Source organism: Hippichthys cyanospilos, chromosome 12, assembly GCF_059441005.1.
Source record: "Hippichthys cyanospilos isolate Australia breed blue-spotted pipefish chromosome 12, RoL_Hcya_1.0, whole genome shotgun sequence".
Classification (NCBI taxonomy): Eukaryota; Metazoa; Chordata; class Actinopteri; order Syngnathiformes; family Syngnathidae; genus Hippichthys; species Hippichthys cyanospilos.
This window is the reverse complement of record NC_142380.1, coordinates 9,529,173-9,549,738: the sequence shown is the minus strand read 5'-3', so window position 1 is coordinate 9,549,738 and position 20,566 is coordinate 9,529,173. Positions and strand designations below refer to the sequence as shown.

At 39.9% G+C, this 20,566-nt stretch overlaps 4 protein-coding genes across 7 annotated transcripts; 1 reads left to right on the top strand and 3 right to left on the bottom strand.

The window, feature by feature from the left end:
• Positions 1–1,272: 1,272 nt before the first annotated feature.
• LOC148414769 (uncharacterized) lies at positions 1,273–5,853 on the bottom strand. 2 transcript variants are annotated; one of them, XM_088429274.1, is made up of 3 exons: positions 5,380–5,853; positions 3,662–4,084; positions 1,273–1,903 (listed from the first exon to the last, which is right to left on the bottom strand). In XM_088429274.1, the coding sequence occupies exons 1-3, from the start codon at positions 5,492–5,494 to the stop codon at positions 1,305–1,307; spliced, it is 1,137 nt and encodes a 378-aa protein (XP_088285400.1). In that variant the 5' UTR covers positions 5,495–5,853; the 3' UTR covers positions 1,273–1,304. The 2 variants fall into 2 exon arrangements, with proteins under 2 accessions (XP_088285400.1, XP_088285399.1); XM_088429273.1 differs by lacking the exon at positions 1,273–1,903 and having other exon boundaries at positions 2,781–4,084; positions 5,380–5,832.
• Positions 5,854–6,939: 1,086 nt separating this feature from the next.
• LOC148414768 (uncharacterized) lies at positions 6,940–14,660 on the top strand. Of its 2 annotated transcripts, XM_088429267.1 has the most exons (4): positions 6,942–7,388; positions 8,862–9,224; positions 11,266–11,566; positions 11,663–14,660. In XM_088429267.1, exons 1-4 carry the CDS (start codon positions 7,265–7,267, stop codon positions 12,285–12,287), a joined length of 1,413 nt encoding a protein of 470 aa, XP_088285393.1. In that variant the 5' UTR covers positions 6,942–7,264; the 3' UTR covers positions 12,288–14,660. The 2 variants fall into 2 exon arrangements, with proteins under 2 accessions (XP_088285392.1, XP_088285393.1); XM_088429266.1 differs by lacking the exons at positions 11,266–11,566; positions 11,663–14,660 and having other exon boundaries at positions 6,940–7,388; positions 8,862–11,220.
• LOC148414767 (uncharacterized) lies at positions 13,460–16,707 on the bottom strand. The gene is made up of 3 exons (XM_088429265.1): positions 16,225–16,707; positions 15,550–15,663; positions 13,460–14,992 (listed from the first exon to the last, which is right to left on the bottom strand). Exons 1-3 carry the CDS (start codon positions 16,595–16,597, stop codon positions 13,785–13,787), a joined length of 1,695 nt encoding a protein of 564 aa, XP_088285391.1. The 5' UTR covers positions 16,598–16,707; the 3' UTR covers positions 13,460–13,784.
• A 299-nt stretch (positions 16,708–17,006) lies between these two features.
• Positions 17,007–20,364, bottom strand: LOC148414766 (uncharacterized). Of its 2 annotated transcripts, XM_088429269.1 has the most exons (3): positions 19,989–20,364; positions 18,779–19,179; positions 17,007–17,308 (listed from the first exon to the last, which is right to left on the bottom strand). In XM_088429269.1, exons 1-3 carry the CDS (start codon positions 20,086–20,088, stop codon positions 17,288–17,290), a joined length of 522 nt encoding a protein of 173 aa, XP_088285395.1. In that variant the 5' UTR covers positions 20,089–20,364; the 3' UTR covers positions 17,007–17,287. The 2 variants fall into 2 exon arrangements, with proteins under 2 accessions (XP_088285395.1, XP_088285394.1); XM_088429268.1 differs by lacking the exon at positions 17,007–17,308 and having other exon boundaries at positions 17,614–19,179.
• Between the last annotated feature and the right edge of the window lie 202 nt (positions 20,365–20,566).

Genomic DNA, 20,566 nt, shown 5'->3' with positions numbered 1-20,566 from the left:
AAATGTACGATGCAGACAGCAGTAATCAATTATCCTCGATTATTGTCGTTGTGCATTATAGTAAGTGGCAACGAAGTCTTTTTCCGTGTCTGATAAGAACATTGATCTGATACGAAGAAGTATCGGCCGGCACGATTAGGTTTGCACACACCCGTTCTCATACCTGCGCTCAACTCAGCGTTCGCAATAAAGATGAACAAAAAGGCCTTACCAAAACAATCATTTACGATTGTGTTTTTTTCTTCAGAGATATAGTGAATTCTTTGTGTGACTTATTACTATCACCATGTAGAATCGTGTCATTCATGCAATTCCAATTATAATTATTTAATTATTGCTTACTCGCTCTTAACAATCTAGCTGCGAAGGCACCTTTCCGATCTTGGATTCCCTTTTCATTCATTCGTTGCAGTTATTCTCCGCCTCTTTTAATAGCGTACACCGTGTGAAATAGTCCATGCCAACCAACGCAAGGCATTTTGGGATGAAGAAAAAAAGACAGTGTTTTGCAGTGATTATTCAAGTTAATAAACAGTAACAAACTTATTAATCATACATCATCTACAATAGGGGTACAATAGCCAACTGGGATAGGCACCAGCGAGCCTACGACCCTTGTGAGGATAAGCGGCTATAGAAAATGGATAGAAATTCACATTTACATCTCATTTCATGCCCACTCCAACCCCTAAAAGCAAAGAAAAAGCAAAACAACATAGTATTTTACATGGTAACATGAAAGTGTTTATAAATCTTTTTTACACCTTTCCTAAAACTGTTATTGTCATCTGCACACTTGTGTCTCTTCACTAACGCCTCACTAGAAAATCTTTTAGCACAGAAACTGCAACTGAATGGCTTCCCTTCGTGTGTTCTTAAGTGGTTTATTAAACGTGACCTAGCAGAGAAGCTTCTTCCACAAATAGAGCAATCAAAACTTCCCTCCACAGAGTGTGTTCTTTTGTGCTTTGTTAAATTTGTCCTGGCAGAAAAGCTTTAACCACAAACTGAGCAGATAAAAGGTTTCTCTCCAGTGTGTATTCTTGCGTGATCTGTTAAGGTTGTACTTACAAACACTTACCACAGACTAAGCAGGCAAAAGGCTTTTCTCCAGTGTGTCTTCTTGTGTGCCTTTTTAATGGTGACTTGCCAGAGAAACTTTTGCCACAAACTGAGCACGTAAAAGTTTTTTTCTCCAGTGTGTGTTCTTGCATGCTCTGTTCAATGGGAATTTACAGTGTAGTTTTTACCACATACTGCACAGGCAAAAGGTTTTTCTCCAGTGTGTGTTCTTGTGTGTCTTTTTAGATGTCCAATTTCAGAAATTGTTTACTGCCAACTGAGCAGGTAAAAGGTTTCTCTCCTGTGTGTGTCCTAAAGTGCTTTATCAAAGTGCCCTTTTCAGCAAAACCTTTGCAACAAACTGAACAGGAAAAAGGTTTCTCCCCAGTATGTGTTCTCATATGAACGATTAAGGCACCCTTTGAGCTAACCATTTTCCCACACTGAGAACACACAAGCGCATCTTCATCCTGTTCATCATTGTCATCATCATCAGAGTTTGACATTATGTTGTCACTAGCTGATAGTGAAGTGCAGAGTGCATCGAGTTTAGATGATCCACAGTGGCTTACATCGCCCTCTGTTTTTAAAAGTTGACTTGAACTGCTCCTTGGAGGCTCCGTCCATGTGTCCTCCTCATTCTCACCTTTGTCTTCATCTTCACTCTTTAGAGGGATGAAGGTCAATGGCAAACTGGTGGTATCATCATCCTCTTCCTCCGTTTTGACTTGAAGGGTGTTCTTCTCTGTCATGTAGGGGTGCTCTTCCTCCTCTTCTTCCCTTTTGATGTGAGTGGACTCTGTCTTCTCTTGCTCAAGACGAAGATGGGTTTCACTGATGTCTGAAGGACACAAGAAGAACATTTGGTTTGTGCAGGTCCCAACTGTGTGGAGCATACATAGGATACCAGCTGCCCATCTTCACCAGCTGCAAGAGTCCAATAATATACTGTACCTAATCCACTTGTGTGAAACACATCTAGGCGCTTTGAGAACTTCGTCCAGGAGCTGAAGAGGTTGCTGGTTCTCTTGTTTTATTCTAAAAAGCTCCTCCGAGTATTTTAATGTTGTTTCTGCTACATTTTAACACTTTCCTACTGGGTAGCTGTTTAGCAATGAGTTTTTTACAAATGAGTGTTTTTGTTGGCGCTCTGTGAGGTAAAGGCTAAGTCAAAATAAAGATAACGAGGCCGAGAAGCTTCTGCGTTCACTGAGACGAGTTTATCCACAGTCGAAGAATTGATATTTGTTTTGGTCCAATAATTTCTTGATAGACGATTCTGTGTCGAAAATTCACCCGCTCAGTAAACGTACAACTAAGTTAGTGACGTTCATAAGTAAAAAAAACAAAAACAAAACGAAACTAGAACTCTACTTCAGGTTCGGGTGCAGGCAACAGTTGCCCCAAAAATATTATTTCGCAAGGCAATTGAAACAAAAAGTCATACATAACCGTACCTGTAACCAGACGATGACAAAGAAACGCACTGAAATAAAAGTGGTCAAACAGAAAACAAACCATTCCTATAAAATAATGTTTAAACCCTACTCATATAATTTTTAAATGGAAATGTCCAGACTTTATACCCTATCTGTGGCCTTTATCCAGGCAGGTTTTTTTTTTTCGTTTTTAAACTGGACTACTACAGTTTATCCTGTGTTTGGTGATATTGTTTCAGCCGAGGGAAGGGACTTACAAAGACAAAAACAGACTTAAGACAGAGTGCATTGTGTTTTAAATGTGTACAAATATTGTTATAGGCACAGACAAAATGTTTTATATCGAAATTTATTGACATGATGAAAATAAACACTTTAAAAAAAACAACACCAATGTAACATGATTCACTGTCTGCAATAATTGGCTTTGCGTCTATAAGTTCTAAGAAAATTCAAATTGGTATTTTATTCAAACCTGACAATTATACAGCTGACCACAAAGTGTCAGCTTCTTCAGCTTCTACTCCCACCAGAACACTTGTGTGTTTGAAGCTGCTGGTTACTAGTAAATCTTTTAGCACACACAGTGCAACCAAAAGGCCTCTCGCCAGTGTGTGTTCGAATGTGTATTTTCAAATTTCCACTTTGAGAAAATCTTTGGCCACATACATTGCAGGCAAAAGCTTTTTCACCACTATGTGTAGTTGAGTGTCTTTTCAAATGCTCTTTTGAAAGAAACCTTTTCCCACAAATAGGGCAGCCAAAAGGTTTCTCTCCAGTGTGTATTTTAATGTGCTTTTGTAAAGATGTTTTTACAGCAAAGCTTTTGCCACAAACTAAGCAGGGAAAAGGTTTCTCTCCAGTGTGCATTCTTGTGTGGTTTATTAAAACATTCTTTGCAGTGAACCCTTTACCGCAAAATGAGCAAATGAAACGCTTTTCTGCACTGTGTGTTTGTGAGTGACTTCTTAAGAGTCCCTTTGCAGAGAATGTTTTACCACAAACTGAGCAGATGAAAGGTTTTTCTCCAGTGTGCGTTCTCATATGAATTTTCAAATAACACTTTGAACGAAATTTTTTCCCACATTCAGAACATATTACGGGTTCACGCCTGTGATTATTATTATTATTATTATTATAATCTTCATCGTCATCATCACCATCATCGTCGTCGTTGTCGTCATCATCCTCATTGTAACAATAATCATCATCATCTTTGTCATCACGATCAACATAGTCGTCCTCATCATCAGTGTCTGGAGTGTCGTGCATTATGTCGTCAGGATGCGCTTGTGAGGGTCCACCGTGTCCTGTGTCACCTTCTGTTGCTAAGCGTTGACTTGAGCTGCTGCTTGGAGGCTCCGCCCCTATGTCCTCCTCATTCTCACCCTTGTTTTGATCATCACTCTCGAAAAGGACAACGGTCAATAATGGCTTGCTGCTGTCCTCGTCCTCCTCCTTTTTTACTTTTTTCATAGGATGCGGCTCATCGACCTCTGTGAAGGTAGGTGGTTCTTTCTCCTCCTCTTTGATTTGAAGGAAACCTGTCTGCTGCCAAGAACCAATATATTCTTCACCGACATCTGCAGGACGACAAGACATAAACATTTTATTTGCTTAAGATTTATGACCAGACACACATTCAAATTTACACATGGGGACCACGATCCTTGTTGAATTATGTCTGGCGGTTGTTTTTAACAAGTTGTTGTGTGCGAAATCCAAATTTTAGTTATTCTCCCTCCCGGCGTTTTTCAGCTACAGGATACCTGTTTACTTAAAATATATTATTACAGTTATAATAGTAATAAAAGTAAATGTGTATTGTTGTATTACTACAATTGAATAGTTATACATCTTGGAACCTAGATATAAAACAGTGTGAAACAAAAAAATGATATATAATAATGATAATGTCGAATAATATAACAATGATATAGATAAGGCCCGCCACCTCAATTTATGTGGCCTGCGAAGTGCTGATTTGACTTCCAGTTTCTGGCTGAAATACCGAACATTCGAGTTGTCTTCAAAAAATTTTTTTTTGTTCCCAATCTGTCTTTTCAACTGTTTTTACTGGCCTCTGATTTCAGAACTCGGTAAGTGTGAGACAAACACACTTAAAATGTATTACGGCCGTTTAACATCAGCTATAACTACAGTGTGGCCCATGATAAAAATTAGTTTGACACCCCTGATCTATACCATTTAGGGTTGTGTGGCACTCATCAATCCAATCAATCTCATGCAGCAATAAGTAACTCTACATTGTTGGCTGCTATGGAAACAAACAGAGGTGTGTGCGCTAATCCTCGGCTGACCTCAAACCTGTTTACAGCATTTGAAGCATCCTCACACCAGGATCTTTGAGAGGTCAAAATGTGTTGACATTAACCACTAAAAACAACAACAACAAAAACAATTTCTTGGAATCTGACAACTTGGTTGTTTATATTCGCTTGGAAGGCTTTGGTGTTGCAACTCAAACAATCTAAATTGGTTAAATTGAACTTCCTACCTAACTGGAATGCATTATAAAGGAGAATAAAACGGGTCAAATGACGCCTTGATGCTTTGTTTTCCAGATAGCCTATGGCTCCCCACAGTACGGAGTCCCTGTTGGGCAAATTTCTGTTTACATTTATAATTGTCATAGTAACAGCGTCAACAACAACAACAACAACAATAATAATAGAGCCTCCTGCGTAATCCGAAGAATTCTGATTCTATTGTATTTTTAATATTAAACCCATTGTTGGATGGACAGATTTAACGCTTCGTGATACTTCATAAGGCCATCACACCATATAAACAAAACGGGAATAAATTAACAATTTTAAGGAGTTACTAAACAGATGACAGTGACAGGCCCACTAACCTGCTCTGTGGCGCAAAGCGCTGGGGTCTTGACCAACAGCGTCAAGTAGTTGATCGTTCTCCTCTTTTATTTCACGGCGTTGCTCCACGTACTCCGGCGTCGATCTTGCAAACATTTTCACATGAAAATCCTAGCGCTTTGCTGGCTAAGATATTGCTAACAAACACGTCTCTCTGTTAGCTTCTAGCTAGCTAAGCTAAGACGAGAGGCTTCAACGCCATCGAGAGGGGTTTATCCACAAGGGAAGATTAATTAATAATGTTTTAATCCTTGAAAGTTTGGACAAACGTACTGGATTGGGGATCCGGTCCGTTCGGTGATAATTGGGGCTGAACTTTTTAGCTGTGCGCGAGTAGTCCTGCTTTCCTGAGAAAGGGAGCTGTCAAAGCTAGTCCAATGTCATTTCCGCGTCATTTGCGCGTGCGCCGAGACTCAAGGCATCCGAGCCGCGGAGGCTTAATAAATTAATTTATTCACATTCAGAGGGGGTTTACTTATTGTTATAGTTCTGCATAGCTCCAACGGTAATTTAGTAAGCGCATGCGCAGACTCTCATTCAACTCCACTTGACAATCCTTTCTTCAATTCCTAGTCTTTGTATTTGATGTGCGTAGCCTAGACTTTTAGCCCATAGCACGGCGGTTTGACGCTTGTTTTAATTTACAGTGTGTAACTTAGCATGTCCAGCACTTTCCGTGGATCACATACAGCGCGCCATGTGGGGGGCAATTAAACAATGTATAGTACTTGTGGTGGCCAAATCGTTTTTGTTTGTTTGTTTGTTTGTTTGTTAATGCATTGTGAAATTTATCAAATCGAGCAGGAAAAAAAAATTCTCCAGCGTGTGTTCTTTTGTGGCTTGATAAATTTTGTTTACATGAGGAGCTTTTGCCACAGTCTGAGCAGGAAAAAGGTTTCTCTCCTGTGTGTGCTCTCGTGTGGTCGTTCCAATCCGACTTTTGAGAGAAACCTTTACCACAGACTAAGCAGACAAACGTTTTGTTTCTCCGGTGTGTGATCTTGTGTGTCTTGTTAACGCTGACTTATTAAAGAAGGTTTTGCCACAGTCTGGGCAAGAAAAGGGTTTTTCTCCAGTGTGCGCTCTTGTGTGGCTGGTTTAATCCAACTTTTGAGAGAAGCCTTTGCCACAAACTGAGCAGACAAATGGTTTTTCTTCAGTGTGCGCTCTCGTGTGTCTTCTTAAAGCCGACTTATTTGAGAAGTTTGAGAAGAGGATAGGACACGCTCCGCAGCGAATTGATTGGCTGCTGGAAATTGAGTAGTTTTCTAGCATGTATGGCGCAACTGTCTTCAAGTCAACGACAGGTGTCGCTGTTGTTGGAACATATTCAACCACGTGATAGTTTATCATATTTGAAAACACGTTTTGAGAGCGGAGGCTTCCGTTGTTGCAAACATGTGAAAATATAGATCTTGATCCACAAAAAGCATTGACACAAATTAAAGGCAAGAGGGCCCTAACGCGGTATTTTAAGGTGCAATGTAAAACTGAATCAAAGCAGAATTCAAGAAAGCGCGCCTGTGAAATCAATTTTAGCATCGTACTTCCGGTGGTGGTCTTGTCCTTTCACAACGCCTGGTCAATAGTACGCCATACATGGTTGGAATATTAATTTTTAAATTAACGGCATAGGCTAAATTATTCGTTTAAATTTAGTGCGGAACTGACTCTTGACTTCTCAAAGGTCGCCCATCACTACTTTTAAGGACTGCGACGTCACTTTTTAAGTGTCCTCGTCTTATTGCGCCATGAAGTTTTTCAGCATAGTTATCTTAGCTTGGGTAATCTTAGCTCGCTAGTCGCTAACGAAGACAAGAATTTACGCGTCAACAAGTGTGAATTTGTTGCAAGCATAGTGTAGAAATGTGTGCAAGAACGACACCGAAGTGCAAGAGGGAAATTTGCGGAATAGAAGAAAAGAACGAGCAATATCTTCAACTGCTGGGCGATGCTCGCAAGCAACTACGTGTTGTGCTACACAGATTAGGTTTGTACACTTTTTACTTACTTGGTAAACAACTGAATGCATTTCATTTACGTTTTCATGTGTATGGTCTCTTCATATCTGTATAGTCATGATGGCCAAATAAAGTGGTTACGGGAAAATTCGAAAGGTTTTTTTAATTTTTTTTTAATATCTTTTACTGGTGTTCACCTGCTTCCCAGTTTAACTGTTTCCTGACGGCAGATTCGTCACAAGCAACGTGGAATTTGTTTAACGGTCTAACCAAGGGGTGGGCTAACATTTTGGCTCGCGGGGCCAAATTGACTTACATTTACATTTTGACAGCAACAAGATACAATCCATGTTTAAACTACATGTCAAACATAAACACAGCTAAAATATTGATGTAATAAATTTTTTTTGATTGAGAACAGTGTTGTTGATCACCCATTTTAACAGGTGCATCAAAGTCTAGAGGTAGCCTGCTGTGGCAATTCTTAGAGCAGATCTGAGGTGTTCATCACTTATAACATGTGTCATTCGGCACTTTAAAATTGTCAGTATTTTCGAGTAGCTTCAAAAAAATGAAATAATCTCCTGTTTGAGCTCCAGACATGTTGACATACTTTTCCTAAATTTAACCAGCAGACATTATAATGGTACAGTAACTTCGTTATATCAGTTTCTTAGAGGAAAAGAAGAAACTGGTGATGGCAAAGTTCCTTTGCTCGATTAAACAGGTTTTGCAATGTGGTCAACCTGCAACACGGTTTTACACAGTGCTTCCAAGTGAATTATGCAGTGTAGGAATATTACCAACGTTTTTCCTGTCAGATTTGGTGTTCCATCTGTGGTAACGTTGGCGATCATACTCCCATGGTAACTTGTGCCTCTGTATGACCATTGATACGCTGTTAAATAAGTCCACTTCCTGTGTTTTTCCTTTCAGGGATTCCATATTCAAAAAGTGCTCCATTATCTCAAAATTAGCACTGTCTTTTATATCAGTCATTGCTTTTGTCCAGTGCCAAAGATTGTCATGAAAATGATGTCGCTTTATTGTTTAGCTTGCTAGTGAAGTCTTTTTCAATTACTTCAATGTGGCAAGTCACTGGCCTGCATGATAAGATTTTGTTTAAAAGGTGTTCGGAGGAATAAATAAATGACACATCTGCAAGTGCGTTATCCACTTTGCTACTCTGTGCCACAGCGCAAAAGTAATACCTGGAAACCTAAACAAGTGTCCCGGCGGGGGCCAAGTTAATCTGGTGCTTAGTTTGATTTTGCCCATGTTAACTGGCTCTTGGGAAGCAATTTGACAGTCGCGATCATCTTGCTTTCTCGTCAATTTAAATTCGTACCTTACACTACTTCAGGCTCTTATGCCCTTAGCTCAATTATACGGAGTGCAGAGCCTTAAAGGGACAGTGTGTAAGAGTTAGACCGTAAGATTTACACCACTTTATATCTGACTTGACCAAACTAAATGCATGTTGTGGTTTCTGTGTCCTGCAGACATCAGTGAAAAATATCTTCATCCTGAGCAACAAGAAGCAAAGTCCACTCACATCAAAAAGGAGAATGAAGCGCATCTGCACATCAAAGCGGAAGAACAACCCCTTCACATTCAAAAAACGAAAAACATAGAGCATATCACTGAGTCAACATTGTCCCTTGTCCCTCTAAAAAGTGAAGATGAAGACAAGAGAGAGAGTAAGGACGACGAAGGGGAGGAGTCGACTTCCATCAAAAAGGAGGATGATTATGCACATATTAAAGACAATGAAAAGCCCCTTCAAATTAAAGAGGAAGGGGAGGAGGACAACATCATCAAGTCACCCTTGAACTTTACTGTACAGCGTGAACCAGAACAAAAAGGTGAGAGTGAGAAGGGCAGGGTGGAGCCTCCAATCCACAGCTCAAGTCAACACGTGTCAACTGAAAGTGACAAGGACTATCAGGGACCATCTCAAGCACCTCATGATAACACATTATCACACTCTCATAATGATGATGATGAAGAACACACTAATGGTAACGTTGCATGTTACACTGACAACAAATGCGGGGAATATTCTCAGCAAATAAAAGTATCACGCCCAAAGAGGTCTTTAAAGAAGATGACAAGAACAGACACTAAAGAGAATCCTTTTTCCTGCTCATTTTGTGATAAAAGCTTCTCTCGAAAAGAACAATTAAATGGACACACAAGAATACATGGTGGAGAAAAACCTTTTTCATGCTCATTTTGTCACAAAAGCTTCTCTCAGAAAACATATTTAACTAAACACACAATAACACACACTGGAGAAAAAACATTTTCCTGCTCAGTTTGTGGTAAAAGCTTCTTTCAAAAAGGGCATTTAATTGCCCACACAAAAATGCACACTGGCGAAAAACCTTTTTCCTGCTCATTTTGTGGCAAAAGATTCTCTAAAATGTCAACTGTAACAAGACACACAAGAACACACTCTGGAGAAAAAACTTTCTTGATATCTGGCACAGGTTTCTCTCATTTATCAGATTTAAAAGAACACGCAAGAACACACACTGGAGAAAAACCTTTTTCCTGCTCAATTTGTGGTAAAAGCTTCTCTCAAAGCGGGTCGTTAATTATTCACACAAGAATACACACTGGAGAAAAACCTTTTTCCTGCTCAATTTGTGATAAAAGCTTCTCTGTTAAAACTAATTTAACTATTCACACAAGAACACATACAGGAGAAAAACCTTTTTCTTGCTCAATTTGTGGCACCAGGTTCTCTTATAAATCGGCTTTAAAACCACACGCAAGAAAACACACTGGAGAAAAACATTTTCCCTGCTCAATTTGTGATAAAAGCTTCTCTGTTAAAACTCAATTAACTTGCCACACGAGAACACATACTGGAGAAAAACCTTTTTCTTGCTCAACTTGAGGCACCGGGTTCTCTCATAGATCGGCCTTAAAACTACACGCAGGAAAACACACTGGAGAAAAACCCTTTTCTTGCTCAATTTGTGGTGCAAGTTTCTTTGTTGAATCAGCTTTAAGACGACACACAAGAACCCACACAAGAGAAAAATCTTTTTCCTGCTCAACTTGTGGCAAAAAATTCTCGCACGATACAAGTTTAAGAAGACACATAAGAATACACAGTGGGTAAAAAAAACTTTTCCTGTTTGGTCTGTGGGAAAAACTACTCCAGTAAGAAGACTTTATCAATACACACAGGAGCACATGCTGGGAAAAAAAAACTTTTACCTGCTTAGTTTGTGGCAAAGGCTTCTTTCAAAAATTACAATTAACAAATCATGCAAGAACACATTCAAGAGTGAAACCTTTTCTCAGAAAAATAAACAGATACCGCAAGATACCAGAGTTTCAACACCCACATTTCAACAGAATGGGCACAAAATGAGCAGGTAAAAAAATTCTCATCAGTGTGTGTTTTCGTGCGCCTTCCCAAACTTGACTTCTCAGAGCTTAGACCACAGAGCAGGAAAAGGTGTTTCCTCCAAGTTTGCGTTCTTGTGTGCCTCGTTAAATGTGACTTTCCTGCTCAATTTCTTTTGAAAGCTCCTCTTACAAGGCAACTTTAAAAAACACATATGAACACATAGTGGAGAAAAAAAAATCACGTTCACAGTGGCAAAAGCTACTCTGATAAAACAAGTTTATTCTCAGAGAGGGAAAAGCCGAAAGGAGAAGAAGATCAATAGTTTGGCAGAGGTGGGCTGACCTAAGTACCGTATGTTAAAGATCGCTGGGTGCACCATATGATGCGCAATATTATAGAACAGGTCTTTTTTTTTTTATCGTTCCATTTACCGTGTGAGGTGCACAGTGTTATAAGGTGAATTATTTTTGTGAAGAATTGTATAATAAATTGCACTTTAAGTACTGAGTAGTGTCGCGTGTCTCGCTTTCTTTGTTCAGCATGCAAGTACACTTTCAAAGCTACGAGCGGAGAAAAGGAGTGGATTCCCCTCCACAAGTTCCGGAAGAAGCGGCTTGTGGAGAACGCCGTGCCGACCAACTTAAGCCACAGCACAACCTACCCGCCCTGCATGCAGGAAGCGCCTCCCTCCCCCAAGAGGTCCACGTTCATGGCCTCATTGACGACCAGGAGGTCAGTACGAGTGGCGAGGTCGGAGCATGAGTTCAGGGATAGCGACAAGTTCACCTCCCTCGAGGACCTCAAGGAGAAGATCAAGACAGAGATGCCTGGAAACTACAGGCAAGTTTTTACCTGAAGGCAGAAAAAAAAAAATTAAACCTTGAAAGTAAATGTTTGTGCCAGCAATTTAAGTTTTAAATCTGATTTTTGTATTAGAATCTCCCTGGAGAAGGACGCCATGGACCAGAACAGGCAGTTCCTCACCCTGTTCACATACGAGCCGGTGCTGGGAGCGCTGCCCGCCATGGCCAAAGTGCTAAGGATCGGAGAGACCGGAAACTTCGTCATGGCCAAAAACGGCATCAAGATCGCCAACAGCAAGCTGCACCACATCTTGCACGGCCACGGGGACGTCTTCACAAGGGTGAGCCAGGTCACCAATGCCCTGGTCTTCCTCAACAACTACAGCACTGAGGAAACAGACAAGGTGACAATGGTGGTGGAGGCGGTCGAGAAAATTGACGCCGAGTCCCTGTCTGATGAGCAGCGCAACCTGCTCACCTTGGTGAAGGCCCAACTCCTCCTCAGTCAGACAAATAAGTGCCAGAGGAGATACGGCAGAGACTTTTTGATCAAGTGTGCAATTCTATACAAGGCTGGCCCTAAGATGTACAGGCTGCTCAATGAGGAGATGGGCCTCATCCTGCCCAGTGAAGAGACAGTGCAGCGTGTCACCAAGTCCGCCACCTGCAGGGACGGGATCGACCCGGAGACCGGTGCCCTCTTCCGGGCCGTTGAACAAGAAGAAGGTTCTCCGCCTGGGCATCGACGAGGGTTTTGAAAATATTTAAATTTTAAGTTTTTTCCAGTCAACTGATAGTAAACTCTGTGCTCCAAACGATGAAAACAAAAGGTTCAAACATTGCTATTACTTTGCCCAATTCCAAATCATATTTCCATTGATAGCTCAACAGTTGTAAACAAGTCAATGCACAAGCATTATCCATGAACATATAAATTTTTTTTTGTTGTGTGCTTCACCACCCTTAAAGATAATAATAGCATCCCTCAAATTTTTGGGATATTATTTTACTGTGCTCCACTAGTGCTGTAACATGCAAGAAAACGTAAAATCTTACAGTACAATGTTGCCCCTGAGGCCTACTGGTAGAGTGAACATGTAAGTTTCTGACCCCCTACTCAATATGAATACATTATTATCTTTTCGAGGTTACAGTTGTGTGCAATAAGGGCCTTCAGCAATATCATCAAAAGCACTGATCTGCATGTAAAATTTTGTATGACATTCAACATTTTTTTTCAACCATTAGGCCATGTTTTAAGTGAACATGCTGATTGTTTGTTTTTTTTAACATACTGCCTTGTTATTTAATTAAAAAGGTTCACAAAAAATGTAATTGCCAGTGGTGATATATCATGTATAAATTGTAAATTTTACTGGTGAATTGTCAGCTATGTTTCACTGGCTCTGGCACTGGCTTCCTGTGTAGAGTTTGCATGTTCTTCCCGAGCCTGTGTGGGTTCTCTCCGGGCACGCAGGCTTCTACATATATTCTACAAATTATTATCACTTTTTTTTAAAGATATATAGTATGATTTTACCTAACCGGCCCGCTTAATAGAGTCAACTCTAGACAACTATTTTCCAGATAATCGTCCATCCAGCTCCTCATGGTCAGATATAGGAGCTTGTTGGATTTATGTGTGAGTTTTTTTTAGAGAATTATATAATTTGAGGTCATTTACAGCCTACAAAGGATTACATATAACATTTATTCTAAAGTAAGTTACAAATGTGTTATTGGAAACAAAACCCAGGAACAACAAAACAAATAACTTAATCAACTTACACCATACCATCAGCATTGCATTGTGACTTTTAGAAAGGCAATTTTCAAAACTGTAGATAAAAAAATAAAAATAAAAAAAACACCCACATGTGGACCAACCAGTCCTATGTCAAAAAAATATTAAATTGCAATACACAGTACATTAAAGTTTAGAACAAAAATTTATTAGAATTGATTAAAATACAAGATTGAATGGTGGTACCTCTGAATAAAATATATTTAATAAAAACCCAATACAAACTTGTACAAAAATACAAATACAATTTTGGTGCATGGAAAGTAAGCATTTTTCTGCAACGATTGTGTGCTTTGTAAAACTCTTCCTATTATGAAATAGAGCAGGTAAGAGAATTCTCTCAAGCGTGTGCTATCATGTGACTTCCTAAACTTGACTTGACAAGTGAAGCTTCTACCACAAACTGAGCAGGGAAAAGGGGTTTCTCCAGTGTGTATTATTGTGTGTCTTTTTAAAAGTCACTTTTCAGAGAAGCTTTTACTGCAAACTGTTCAGGAAAAGGGTTCTCTTCAGCATGTGTTTTTGTGTGGCTTGTTAAATGTGACTTTTGAGAGAAGCTTCGACCACAAACTGAGCAGGAAAAAGGTTTTTCTCCAGTGTGTGTTCTTGTGTGGCTCATTAAATGTGATTTTTGAGTGAAGCTTCTGCTGCAAACTGTGCAAGAAAATGGTTTTTCCCCAGTGTGTAATCTCATGTGCTTTCTTAAACTTGTCCTATGGGAAAAGCTTCTACCACAAACTGAGCAGGAAAAAGGGGTTTCTCCAGTGTGTATTATTGTGTGTCTTTTTAAATGTGACTTTTCAGAGAAGCTTTTACTGCAAACTGTGCAGGAAAAAGGTTTCTCTCCAGCATGTGTTTTTGCGTGGCTTGTTAAGTGTGAATTTTGAGAGAAGCATCTACCACATACTGAGCAGGAAAAAGGTTTTTCTCCAGTGTGTATTCTTGTGTGTCTTGTTAAAAGTGACTTTTGAGAGAAGGTTTTGCTGCAAACTGAGCAGGAAAAGAGTTTCTCTCCAGTGACTAAACTTGTGTGCATTCTTAATTTTGACTTGTTAGAGAAGCTTTTACTACATACTGAGCAAGAAAAAGACTTTCCGCGAATATGCCTTTGTCGTATCAAACTCATTTGGGATGAGAAGCAATTGCAACAAACGGTGCAAGAAAGAGTTTTTTCCCCAGTGTATATTCTTGTACGATTTTTTAAGTGAATCTTTTGAGAGAAGCTTTTACCACAAACTAAACACGCAAATGGTTTTTCTCCCGTGTGAATCCTTGTGTGCATTTTTAAAGCCAACTTTGAATAAAATGTTTTACCACACCAAGCACATTTCAACCGTTTCTTGCCAGTCTGTCTTATCCTATCACCTTTAGCTTCATCACTATCATCATCAGTGTGAGGAGAGTGTGATGATATGTCATCCCGATGTGCTTCTGATGGAGCCCAGCGGTCTGCATCACCTTCTTTTGTTAAGTGTTGACTTGAGCTGCTGCTTGGTGGCTTCGCTCCTCTGTCCCCACAATCACGCCTGTCTTCATCTTCATTCCTTACGGGGACAAAGGTTAGGAATGGCTCTATGATATTTTCCTCTTCCTCCTCCTTTTTAATGTGAGATGACTCTGGTTTCTGTTGCTCACAATCAAGATATGGTTCACTGACATCTGCAGCACAAAGGAAGACAAACACACATTTGGTTTGGTCAAGTCAAATATCAGGTGATGATTGTTTTTCTTCAAGTGGTACCTTGATACGTCCTAACGCAACTCAGACTGGACCATTGAGGGGGGGGGGGGGGGGGGGGGGGTGACTTCCGTGTACACTATGTAGAAGTGTATCACAAGTGTTTGGAGCCCATAAAAATGGGCATCAGTTGAGGAAGACTGCGGTAGGACTGTGTAATTGGCTGACGTTTTTACATTGTTGCCCAACTGATGGCGCGTCTTATACAAGGTAACATAAAAAATACCAGAATTTGACCCTCAAATTATGGGGGCGTCCTATACACCGGTTCATCCTATATTTGGAGAAATATGGTCACTGATAGAGATGAGCAATAATTCAAAATCAATTTGTTGAGACAGACAGGTGATCACTCTCAATAGAAAATACACTCGATATTATAGAGATTTAAACAAAATAATAAAACAAAACAAAACAGAAACAAGGGCAAGGCTGCTGCGGCTTGGAAGCTCCGCCCCTTTGTCTTCCTCACACTCACCCATATTTACATCTTCACTCTTTAGAGGGACAAGCGTCAGGGATAACTTGCTGAAATCCTCCTCTTCCTTTTTAATACCATCTTGTATAGGACAAAGATATTTTTCATTGATATCTGCAAGGAAAAGAAGTTAAGAACATTAATTTCTAAAGATAAACCTGTCAGTCGAAGATGCAGCCGAAGATGCAGTATGGCTGGGCAATTAACCAAAATTAAATTAATTGATAAATCTGTAAGAAAGTCCTGACACGGGATTTCTGCATGATGTCACCAGATCTTACATCATGATGGTAGATTTAGGCCAAAATTACAAGCAACTAAAAGCAAATCTGAAGCACAAAGGTGCGTTTAAAGTAGAGCTGGGCAGTTTGACACAAGACCCCGGAGCTCATGTCAGACAAGTGTGTCCAGACAACAGAGAACAGTACTTCAAAAGCCTTCTCCTAATCGCCATGATGATCATGTTATGATGACATGTGAGGCTTCATGCACGAAAACGACACACTGGGAATGAAGTCGACACAACACCGGTCGAAAAAAAAAAAGCAATTCTGAATTGTATTTTGAAATGCAACACCAGAGGAGGGAAAAAAACAAAATTAGATGAATTAGAATTTAAATGCATTTCTAAATTGTTCAGCTCCAACATGTAGTAGGCATTGTTGGTCGTCTTACCTCCTGCCGCCTTTCTCCCATCGCTGATGCTCTTGAGCTCCTTTTCCAGCAGCTCCATGTCCTCGCCGAGCTGTCCTACTCGGACATGTACCTCCTGTTCCACCTGTCCGGCCTTCCTCTCCATCGCGACCTCCAGCTGCTCCACTTTGGCTTTCAGTGCATCGTTTTCGTCGCACAACTCGGTGAACAACCGCCGGAGCTGAGCCAGCAGATCATGCTCGAGCTCCTTCAGGTCGCCCTCGAGGACGAGCGTCGTCTCTTCCCAAGCCAATGTCGGCACTTGTTTCTCCCAGGCACCCCGAAACACGGATACTATGGTTCGAAATGTGAGCTCGACGATCGACGTCACCACACCGTCGAATCTCGCCCCCATGTCTGTGCCACAGAACTGACGATTAAAAGACACTTAAATCCGGAACATGATCGTGGTGTAGGCACATATTGCTCACTGATTGTGTACTTCGGTAACAATTCTGCGTTTCATTTCCGGTTTCATTTTTTCCTGTTTCCGGTTCCGGTTATGACGTATTTCGATCGCGATTTCTACTTCGCTTCTCCACTAATATTAAAAAAATAACACACACAAAACACATAATGTTGTATTAAGAATAATACATAGTTTTGTGCAGGTTTACGTACTAAAACAGGTTTTGTCTGCACGGGACCTGCGGGCCATATGCGACCAGCTCTGGTATTTGTGGTGATCCAAGTATTTAATAATTGACTCCTGAAAGGTATTTGCTGCATTTATTTATGCGTTTCCCCCTATAAAAAAATGTCCCCTGCCCCCACACACGTTGTTTTTCATTTATCTCACTAAGTAATTGATACGTCTATTGCAAAGTGTATTATTGTTGAAAATAAGTGCAATATTTCTGTCATGTTGTTTGGGTGTTTTCTAATGTTAGTACATTTTTTTCAGTGAATTAAGGTAACCTGTCTTCAAGCAGCGTAGGTTCAATTCCCACTCAGTGATAGCATGACTGCGAGTGTGAATGGTTGTCCGTGCCTAGTATAAACGCCCATCAAGTGACTGTTGAGGATGTCTGGAAGTCAGGTGGGCTCAACTCCAGCACCATGTGGCCTAGAAAAGGACGATCAATATTGAAAATGAATGACTGTATCATCTAATATATTACAATTTCTTTGTCTAACATTTGACATTACAACACGTGACCCGGCGTTATGAAGAGGAGCCCTCGATGGGGGTACTTTTTGGTTGCTTTTTCTGTTCACAAATGTTATTAAAGGCAATGAGAATTTACATTTGATTTTTTTTATGCGTTTGAAAGACACAAACTCGCAGCCATTATTGCACAATGATTCTTCTACCAACTGTTCGTTTATTTAAAAGGAATATTGCACAACAAATATGTTGACAAGAAAATAAATATCTGAGCAGTTTCGTTTTAGTCCTTTTCATTAAACACTATAATGCTGTTTGATTGAGTTTACAAATGTTGTAAAACGTTGTACAATTTGCATCACATTTGATTCACGTTTGAAGTCAGCACATAAAAAACCTCACTAACATGAGACAGTGGTTCTTCTGTCACAAATACAATTGATTTAGCTTTTGACTAATATAGAATTTATTCAAACTAATTTTCGGTTTTATAGCTTATCACGATCAATTTATTCAGTTGTATTTTTTTTTTTATTCTATGGAGTGTATTTGAGAGTGCACTCTAAACGTTTCCTTAAACGGAGCAGCAACGTTTTGTTCTCGAGCGTGTGTTCTTGTGTGTTTTGCTAAACTCGACTTATCAGAGAATTTTCTGCCACAGTCTGGGCAAGGAAAAGGTTTCTCTCCAGTGTGTGTTCTAGTATGTATTATTAAACAAGATTTTTCAGGGAAGCTTCTGCCACATTCTGAGCAGGAAAAAGGTTTCTCTCCAGTGTGTGTTCTTATGTGTTTAATCAAATTTGCTTTTTGAGAGAAGCCTTTGCCACAAACTAGGCAGGCAAAAGGTTTTTCTCCTGTGTGTGTTCTTGTGTGTCTTGTTAAACTTGACTCGTCAAAGAAACGTTTGCCACAATCTGAACAGGAAAAAGGTTTTTCTCCGCTGTGTGTTTTTGTATGTTTTATTAAATGTGTTTTTTGAGAGAAACTTTTAGCACACACTACACAAGCAAATGGTTTTTCTTCACTGTGTCTTTTTGTGTGTTTTTTTAAATATGTTTCTTGAGAGAAGCTTTTACCACAAACCGTGCAGGGAAAAGCTTTTGCTCCAGTGTGTGTTCTTATGTGTCTTGTTAAATGTAACTTGACAAAGAACCGTATACCACAGACTGAGCACATAAAAGGTTTTTCTCCACTGTGTGTTCTTGAGTGGCTTGTTAAATGTGACTTTTGAGAGAAGTTTTTTCCACAAATTGAGCAGGCAAACGGTTTTTCTCCAGTATGTATTCTTGTGTGACGAATCAAATGTGCCTCTCGAAGGAAACTTTTTCGACAAACTGGGCATGTAAAAGGTTTAGCTCCTGTGTGTTCTGTTGTGTGAACGTTCAAATTCCCCTTTGAACTAAATGTTTTCCCACACTGAGAACATACCCAGCGTCTTTGGTCAGTATGACATGACATGTCACCATTAGTATGTTCATCATCACTCTCATCAGTCTCGAGGGAGTGTGAGGTCATGTCATCACTATCAGATAGTGGAGCTTGTTCATCTAATTTTGATGGTCCATAGTCTGCATCGTCCTCTGTTGTCATGAGTTGACTTGAGCTGCTGCTTGGAGACTCCACCACTCTGTCCTTCCCATGTTCACAGTTGTCTTCATCATCACTTATTGAAGGAACAAAAGTCAAAGTTATCTTGGTGATCTCCTGATCCTCGTACTCCTCCTTTTTAATGTGGATGAGCTTTTCCTCCTCAGTGATACAAGGGTGCTCCTCCTCTTCCTCTTTAATGTCTGGCCCATCTTGCTCATGAAGATTTTTTTCACCACTGTCTGCAGGACACATGAAGACAAAAACACCTTTGGTTAAACAAGCTCCTCTGGGTCTGGATTGGGCACCATTCATTATGAAATGTGGGGGTTGCTCCCATTTATTTGAAAGGGCTTGGCACTGGACGTACCATTTGCATACATGTCTACCACCAGATTTGCTATTTCATTCACAAGTGCATTTGAATTCATGAATATGGTGAAATATTGTTATAAAACACAAATTTATACTGGGTTCACCAATACAATTTTACTGATGGCCAAATTAGGTAAAGTTGACCAATCTTTGTTTTTTTTGTTGTTTTTTCAAATTTTGGACTGTTTGCTTTATTAAAAGGTTCATGCAGATGTTGTAGTTGTTACTATTATAAAAAGTGGCAATTTAGTAAGCATCCATAGATAGTTTGTTGCCTGAATATGATAACTATCTACTTCACTCGAGAATATGCATTTAAAAATTTAAAAGTATTACAATAAATATGAAAAAGAATAACCTTTACTGAGCACATTTAATTTGCAAAGAAAGTGCAAAGAACAATTTGTAGAATTTTTAAAACAGAACATCTGGCTTTCAGTTTGGTTTATTCATTAAAATGTGTGCTCGTGGATTGTCAGAATTTGCCCTTTGCCAATTCTGTTACCAAAATGCAACAAAGAAAGCAAGTCAATTCAATTGGGTTTACTCGAGCTTGAACGTAAAAATGAATGATCGGCGTACCAAATAAAAAGGGTGTTTTGAAATGCAAACGGGGATATTTTTAAAGCGAGAAATATTTTTTTTCTCAGCAAGTAAACTCAAGAATTTTACAAACCTCCTCCGCGAAGGACATCGCCCAGCAGTTTATCTTGCGCATTCTCTTCTTTTATTTCAAAAAGCACCTCCTCGTACTTTTCTGTCGTATTTGCACACATTATTAAAACAAGTTAACCCCAACAAGTTGCAACTCTTGCTTTTCTTGATGACGTAAGGTGTGCTTCTTTTTGTTAGCTGCTAGCGAGCTAAGGAAACTAGGCCGAGCAGCATCAACGCGCAACTTAAGAGTTTACCCGGGCATAAAGACATAATAAGGTATGTAGTAGTCCTTCGAAGCAGTGATGCACGTCCCGTGTGTAGGGTGCAGTCCGTTCACCAAGAAATGGGAAAGAATGATTGAGGACGTTTGGGTATGTCAAGAAAAAACTGTAGGGAAGTAGATGTGCGACGGAAGTCAAGGAGGACACGCCCCATAGTAATGTGATTGGCTGCTGAATTGTTTTGCGGCACATTTTAATAATCGACTTGAAATAAGGTATAACCATTTTCTGGAGAAAAAAATACATAGTCATCATACGCAGGCTCCTCATCTCGTTCATATTTGCCTGTCTGGTGACTAGAACGCCCATTCAGTCA

What these genes read in the sequence shown, in the direction of transcription:
- LOC148414766 (XM_088429268.1), bottom strand. Translation starts at nt 20,088, where the DNA reads ATGTGTGCAAATACGACAGAAAAGTACGAGGAGGTGCTTTTTGAAATA. An exon ending in CGATGTCCTTCGCGGAGGAG is followed by an intron (nt 19,180 to 19,988) that starts GTTTGTAAAATT and finishes TGTGTCCTGCAG; the next exon opens with ACAGTGGTGAAAAAAATCTT.
- LOC148414767 (XM_088429265.1), bottom strand. Translation starts at nt 16,597, where the DNA reads ATGGGGGCGAGATTCGACGGTGTGGTGACGTCGATCGTCGAGCTCACA. An exon ending in TGGGAGAAAGGCGGCAGGAG is followed by an intron (nt 15,664 to 16,224) that starts GTAAGACGACCA and finishes TTTTCCTTGCAG; the next exon opens with ATATCAATGAAAAATATCTT. An exon ending in GAGTGAAGATGTAAATATGG is followed by an intron (nt 14,993 to 15,549) that starts GTGAGTGTGAGG and finishes TTTGTGCTGCAG; the next exon opens with ATGTCAGTGAACCATATCTT.
- LOC148414768 (XM_088429266.1), top strand. Translation starts at nt 7,265, where the DNA reads ATGTGTGCAAGAACGACACCGAAGTGCAAGAGGGAAATTTGCGGAATA. An exon ending in TGTTGTGCTACACAGATTAG is followed by an intron (nt 7,389 to 8,861) that starts GTTTGTACACTT and finishes TGTGTCCTGCAG; the next exon opens with ACATCAGTGAAAAATATCTT.
- LOC148414769 (XM_088429273.1), bottom strand. Translation starts at nt 5,494, where the DNA reads ATGTTTGCAAGATCGACGCCGGAGTACGTGGAGCAACGCCGTGAAATA. An exon ending in CGCTTTGCGCCACAGAGCAG is followed by an intron (nt 4,085 to 5,379) that starts GTTAGTGGGCCT and finishes GTCGTCCTGCAG; the next exon opens with ATGTCGGTGAAGAATATATT.